The 6,745-nt window shown below is 48.6% G+C and overlaps 2 protein-coding genes across 2 annotated transcripts; one reads left to right on the top strand and one right to left on the bottom strand.

The window, feature by feature from the left end:
• Positions 1-2,602: 2,602 nt before the first annotated feature.
• On the bottom strand, positions 2,603-4,075 carry TEOVI_000791700 (leucine-rich repeat protein (LRRP), putative; the record flags this gene model as incomplete). The annotated part of the gene is made up of 1 exon (XM_067223405.1): positions 2,603-4,075. One exon carries the CDS (start codon positions 4,073-4,075, stop codon positions 2,603-2,605), a length of 1,473 nt encoding a protein of 490 aa, XP_067079506.1.
• A 1,954-nt stretch (positions 4,076-6,029) lies between these two features.
• TEOVI_000791600 (uncharacterized protein) lies at positions 6,030-6,413 on the top strand (the record flags this gene model as incomplete). Its single annotated transcript, XM_067223404.1, has 1 exon — positions 6,030-6,413. One exon carries the CDS (start codon positions 6,030-6,032, stop codon positions 6,411-6,413), a length of 384 nt encoding a protein of 127 aa, XP_067079505.1.
• Between the last annotated feature and the right edge of the window lie 332 nt (positions 6,414-6,745).

Below are 6,745 nucleotides of genomic sequence, written 5' to 3'. Positions count from 1 at the left end.
CCCCCCCCCCCCTCCACACACACACACATTAGGTCTTTTGAAAATAAGGGAACGGCATGTGCGGTTTTGACCCCTTTGGAGCAGCGGTGAATGGAGCAAACGAGCAACCCCACGCCATGCGGAGCAACAAAGAGAGACACGTATCGCCTACACATGAAGCGGCTAGCGGGGATGAGGGTTGGAAAACGAATCGGGAGGAAACGGCCTTTTTGCCGGCGAAATAAAAATGGTGTCGGCGAGCGAGTAGGTGCGGCAACGCGGGCCTTCAAGGCGGACACTTTCTTGATGAAGCGGATCGGCAACTTCCTTTCGGGGATGTAAGGCGTAACGCGGTTGTGCGAAACCCCGCGGGGGCCAATGTCAAGCACCATTTTTTTTTTTTTTTTTGCAACGACGGTAAACGGGTAGAGAAAGAAAAATAGTAACAGACAGGGCCTCAAGCACTATTTTCCCCCCTTTTACATATGGCAAGTCTATTTATATATGATGGGGGCCACAACGTAACCGTGACAACGGGGAAGAAATCATCGTGAAGCTGAGCACCCCACTGCAACGGGTGCCGGATCGTGCAACGAAGTGGTTAAAGAGACATTTTATGGAAATCTGAACAAAAAAGGTGGAGCGCCACATTGTTGTTTAGTGATTGCATTTCGGGCCCGCTGCACCCAGCTGCTGCTGGAAGGGAAATGGGTTCGGGCCACGGCCCAAGCACCGCGCAGACGCTCATTGTTTGGATGGAAAGGACGTTTTCATGAAGGAAATAGGGGTTAGGCACTGGAATTTGAGAGAGGTTGTAGGAGAAAGAGAGAACTGGTTGGGTGAAAGCGGTTATAAGACGGGGAGAGGCGGTATACTTATTGAGACGTGCGGATGTTGAAGGGGAAAAAAAAGAAGGGGATATGCTTCAGGAAATCTATGTGGTTTACGCGTCAATCTCTACACGAACGTGTGGGAGATGACGGGGGTCCGTATGGCTAGACGCCACAGAAAGGGGGACCGGACCCTCACAGAAACCGAAATCCAGTAGTCAAAAGCGCTGCGACATCTGAGCGGCAGTAGTTAGAGGGAACCGCGTCGCACAATAGCACCGGCTCGCACCGCATTTGAATCCACAGCTCCCCCCTCCACTCCCTCCCCATGCTTTCCAGGAACCGTGGGTACGTGGTAATTCCCGAAAAATAATCGGTCAACCGCCCCATATTATGAAGTAGGCCCAGCTAAGGCATGGGGAATCCCCATGCACGCACAGAGGCGAAGGTTTTTTTCCTTTTTTATGAAGCATATTAGGTCAAACTCTCCACCGTCGCTTGCCGCCTGCGCCATGACGCTTTAACAGTGTGCAGTAGCAGGTGACGGCAAAAATGCGAACCTCGCACCTATACCAAAGTTCCAGAAGACGATTAAAAAAAGAAAAACAATATGTGAAACCCTTTTCCCGGATCAACACCCCAAACAGGGACCATCCGCCTACATCAGCAAAAGAATAAGTAATCCCTCTCTCTTTTTGGAAATGCGCCTTCCCCGAGTGTCGACACCTGTGGTGTTGCCGTGTCACTTGGAGGGGGTTTCAAGTACAGACTGGGTTCGATACGTCGCGGATCGCAATGGAATAATAGATGTTGTTCCCCTTAGTGTTTTGTGAGATGCAATGCGACCCGCAACCCAATAGCGGCATAAGCAATGGAATCAAAACAAATAAAACAAATGCCAATACTAACAAAGACTCTTCTTTCCACGATGTTTCCACGGAGTGGTAAAGGAGGCTCTCCTCCGCGTGCCGATGGACGATGGAATGGGCGGACAAAGGGTGTAACAAGTAATAGCCCCAGTATGTCTAACCAACGCCCTGAACCGTCAGAGGCCCACACTTCGTCAACCTGTTCCCCAGCCTTTCTTCAGGCGCCTGCCGTGTTCGTACTTGAAATGGCGGGCTTTCGGTGTACTTCTGAGGTCAAATTCACGGCCCATTCCACGGGAATATCGGAAAGGAAAGAGAGGCTTCAGTGTCCTAACCTCCGCCAAAAAACCGCCAACTACGTGCGGTAAAATCGACGCGGCGGGGGTATCACGGTATCCAGTGATTACGGATCGTCGCGTCATCCATCCAGAGAGAACGATCCCAAACAGGTTGCCGACCGCAGCTGCCCTTTATTTCCTTCGTCTGCTGCTGGCAGTAGTGCGCAATGAAATCGAGCTCAAGAAGCCAACGCGTACCCTAAGAAGAAGGGTGAGGTGCCTTAGCGGTTTCCATCCTTCAGGGGCCGCACAAATACGCAGCCTCTTGGCGGAGCTGTTGAACGAAGCAGCGGAGGGCGGTGCCCGAAATAGACAAATTGGGACACCCGGTGTGTGCAGCCCAATAAGTGCGTTTATCGGTCGCATAGCGGGTACCTCAGCTACGACTAACTCCGCATACAAGATCTTTTCCGCGTCTGTGTATAAGAAAGAAAAGAAAGAAAAACCGCATCAAGGGCCAACGGAGGGGAAACACACACATCCATCCGAAGAGACGGTGAACAACAACGGTGGATCACATATTTTCCCTATGTGACAAGTGGTGCACTCAGCGCTCCTAACCGAAAAAGCATCAGAAGAATAGCTATCATCGAAGCAGATTCACTCCCCTCGCCTGGAGCTCCGATAAGACTTCACTGTCAATTTTGACACCCCTCAAGTTCACGGAACGCAACCGTGGCAAAGTCGTAAGCGCTTCCACACCCTTTTCCACTGACAGGCAAGAGTTGAGGCTAATTTCCTCCAAGGTCTTCACTGCAGCGAGGCAAGATACATCGGTAATGTCCATGCACGTATCGAGGCAAAGCACCACCAAACTGCGGCTTGCGCTCAAATCCCGCAGAGAGTCGTCTGTGATGGGCAAACACGTTCCATCTAGTCTACGGAGTTCAGGAAGCTGAGAAATATTGCCAATACCCTGTTTCACCTCTGTGCACGCGTCAAGATTTAACTCCCCTAGCGTTTTGAGGCTTACGAGTGCTGATAAATCCGTTAGATTATCGCAGGAAGAAATATCAAGTCTTACAAGACTCCGACTTGAGCACAAGTCTCGCAGAGCACAATCGGTAATGGGTGTGCAGCTCAAATCAAGTTCGTAGAGTCCTGGCAACTTACCCAGGTCACCAATACCTGCCACCACAGCCTCGCACGACTGGAGATTAAGGTACTTCAAGGTCTTCAGCTCCGCGAGGGGCGAGACGTCAGTTAGCTGGTCGCACCAGGAAAGGTTAAGTTTTACCAAACTCCGGCTTGAAGAAAGACCCTGCAAAAAAACGTCCACAATGGAGGAATAACTTAGATCAAGTTCATATAGCGCTGGCAAACCACCCAGCTTCCCAACACCTTCCTCCAGAGATGTGCATGACTCAAGAGTAAGCTGTCTCAGAACCTGAACATCAGCGATGTGCAGCACATCCGTTAGACAACCACACGAAACTATACAGAGATTCAAAAGACTGGTGGTGGCGCCTAGGCCACGAAGAGAGTTGCCCCTCATCGACGTGCCTATCAAATACAGCTCGCGAAGTGCCGGCAACTTTCCAAGACTACCGATACCCGTCTCAATACCAACACACTTACATATTGCCAGATGCTCCAATGCTGTCATCTCAGCAAGAGGTGAAACATCCTTCAAATAGGGACACGAATCAAGGCAGAGTTTTACGAGGTTGCACCCAGCGGTTAGGGTCTGCAAGCATCCTCCCCTAATTGGGGCCTCAGCAACTTCCAGTGCTTTCAGTTGGGGAAGATTTTTAATGCCAACGAAGTTTTCCAGCTTCGGTGCTTCTTCAATAGACAACTCGCCTAGCGACCTCAGTTCGGGAATAGGGCTTAAGTCAGCGAAAGGGTATTCGCCCTCGAAGCGCAGTGTCTGAATGGAAGTGCACAAGCGGAGAGAACGCAAAGATTCCCTTTCAACTTTTTCCGTGAGGATGAGGTGATGGCAGCTACGCAGCTCATCACTCCCAGTGGCTCGTAGACTGCCAACACGCAACCGGTTCGTTTCTCCACAACAAGGGCGAACATCTCCCCCAACACTCGCATCACTTCCTTCAAGCATTGCAGACTCCCTACCACTGATGTAGACAACTTTACTAGAGATAACTACGGAACAGATACAAGTTACGAACCTTTGGTGCCTCCTCCTCCGCTGTCGCGGTGTCTACTGAAGCAACAAGCTTCCTCTAAGGGTGGTAACGACCTCCCCAATAAATTTGCGATTAATCAGAAGTAGTCTTCCAACGTGCGCAGGTGAAAATGCATAGATACATAAATAAATACCAGGATCATTATTATTATTTTTTTAAATGAAAGAAGGTGGCAACCAAAAGGGAAAGCGCGCTTTTGAACTCATTCATCCGACGTGACGGAAAAAGTTTTCGCACCACGTGCAAGGTTTCAACAAACACCGGTATACACCAACGCTCTTCCGGAGAAAATGTTGCTGGAGGCTGACGAAAAAGGCCCCCAAATAATGAAGATCACGGTTCATAAGCCGCACAAACTAACTGACAGGACAATGAAAATGCTCCCAAAGTATTTGTGAAAGTAAGGCAATCCCCACGCGCTACAGCAACTGTCCTCCGCACATTTCACTCGGTGTTTCACCGAAACGAGGACGACACACACATACACACACACACACGTCTACCCAGCCACTAAAAGCACATCAATCCTCAAAGGAGGAAAAAAAAACGGACAGAAGCTTGGCTGTAGTGTTTCGTTTAGCCCCTCATGTCAAAACAAAAGCTCTTTAAATACTTTAGTTACCTTTCCACTGGAATAACAGAGTTCCTTCTTCCACACTCAAATACACCAACGAGCTCCTTCACGCACCCTCGGGGTTACCGTGGCTCACCTCTTCTGCATTATGTTCGGCTCACATTGATCATTCATATAACCGGTCATACAATTTTAAAATTTCCCACAACGTAAATTAATCGAAAAAAAATGAATACACACGAAAATACCAAACGTTCAACCAATAAAAGCTTGGAACCACCTGTACCACCAAGTCATGGGATACACGTGTCAGGAAAAAAATAATTCGGTAGGTGCAGATTGTACGTATGGATGCAACCAACAAACCAACACACTGCAACCGCAACTGCCCGTGGGCCAGTATGAAAGCAACGGTATTTTGAACAGCCCTGCTTTCGTATTAATCAAATCTAAGTGAAGAGAACAACAACAAAATATAAACGTGAATATACATTTCCACGAAGGGGTGCGTGCCCTTCCTGGCAGCGCCTGGGGTAAACCAGATATAACGTACTGAGTCGTCGATCAAAAGATTCCCAGGCGGCTGAATGTAGGCGGTGACAATGCTACAGCATACGCTAACCAGACCCCAGCTTTCTGTAGTGCCAACTGCAGTGCGTTGGGACATCTTCAATCCTCCTGTTACATGAAAAATGAAGGCAAGCTCGTTAAAACGTTGTTAATTACAACGAAAGGTCATGCCATAAAATACACACGAAACAAAAATGCATTGATTTCAATACAATCGGCGCTGATAAAATTAGAAAACCTTAAGCTGCAACCGCACTACACTTCTTCATGGAAGCATAACGACGCACGCAAACGCATCCGATGATGCCCATTGGCGGTTTTCTCGACTGGGTAAAATCAGATGTGAACAATCGTTGCTACAATACTAGTGCCTTTTTACTTTCCATCTTACTCGTGCGCCAAGTTCATCACCAGGGCGGCAACAACGCTTCAAAAACCCACACATAGCGACCATATCGCAGTGATATATACTAAATTAATGTGGATACTCAAGGCTCAACAAAGTGCAGGAAAGATACTGTGCGTTAACATTATTTTTTCTCACACACAAACAGATTTAACACTCTACATGGATACCCGGTCACGGAATAGAAGCTCTGCTATGTAGAACGACCCTCTACCCCAAGAAGTCTGGTGGTCCTGTTGAGGCATCACCGTCAACGAGGACGTACCTGCTAGGGCTGGGTAAAACTTCCGTAAGGCTCCAAACATGGCATTTACATATGAATGCACAGCAATGCATGCACAATATGTATGAGCCAAGGAAAAAACAACACGAAATAAAAGCGCCTGCTCAACCTCACAACTGCAAGGGCTTAAATCACTCTTCTGGGGCAACGAACTTAACTGAACAACCCAACAAGTTGGTATTCAATTACCCAAAACGGGGGTCCGCCAATGACTCAGAAGGAAAGGGATACGATGGTACGGAGCTGCTGTACGTTACATGGTTTCATTCTGGCACAGACCATGCAGATACCCTTAAGCACTTAGGAAAAAAAGATGTTTTTCATGTATCGTATCGGTATAGCACTTTAAAACGACGCACAAGTAATACGCCTTCATCAAGTCGGTCCACGCAGCTTAAAAGCCCAAGGGCTGAGTAGACGTAGCGCGCGCTAACTTCAACTTTAGTCCTCGTATACGGACGTGGGCGTCACTAAACGCAAGCACCCCCAACTTTCCCCTTTACACAAGAGATGTGGCACGACCACAGCGACACCCCCCAGTTATCTCCCCCTTTTTTCTTTGAATGGAGGTCCAAAAAGGCAACCCCCCGACTTCCTGCCCCATTTTCCCGTTCTGCAGAAGGCAGCAAGGATGAAGTGAAACATCAGGGAAGAACGCTCAGCCCCAGACTCTATCAGAAAACGAAACGGAAAGCCGCCCAACGACGACGGTTAACACTTTCGTGCATAACACCTCCGCGCGTTCTTAA

This window comes from Trypanosoma equiperdum (assembly GCF_001457755.1).
Source record: "Trypanosoma equiperdum strain OVI genome assembly, contig: ctg_1863, whole genome shotgun sequence".
Taxonomy (NCBI): Eukaryota; Euglenozoa; class Kinetoplastea; order Trypanosomatida; family Trypanosomatidae; genus Trypanosoma; species Trypanosoma equiperdum.
This window is presented reverse-complemented; position numbering and strand designations above follow the sequence as displayed.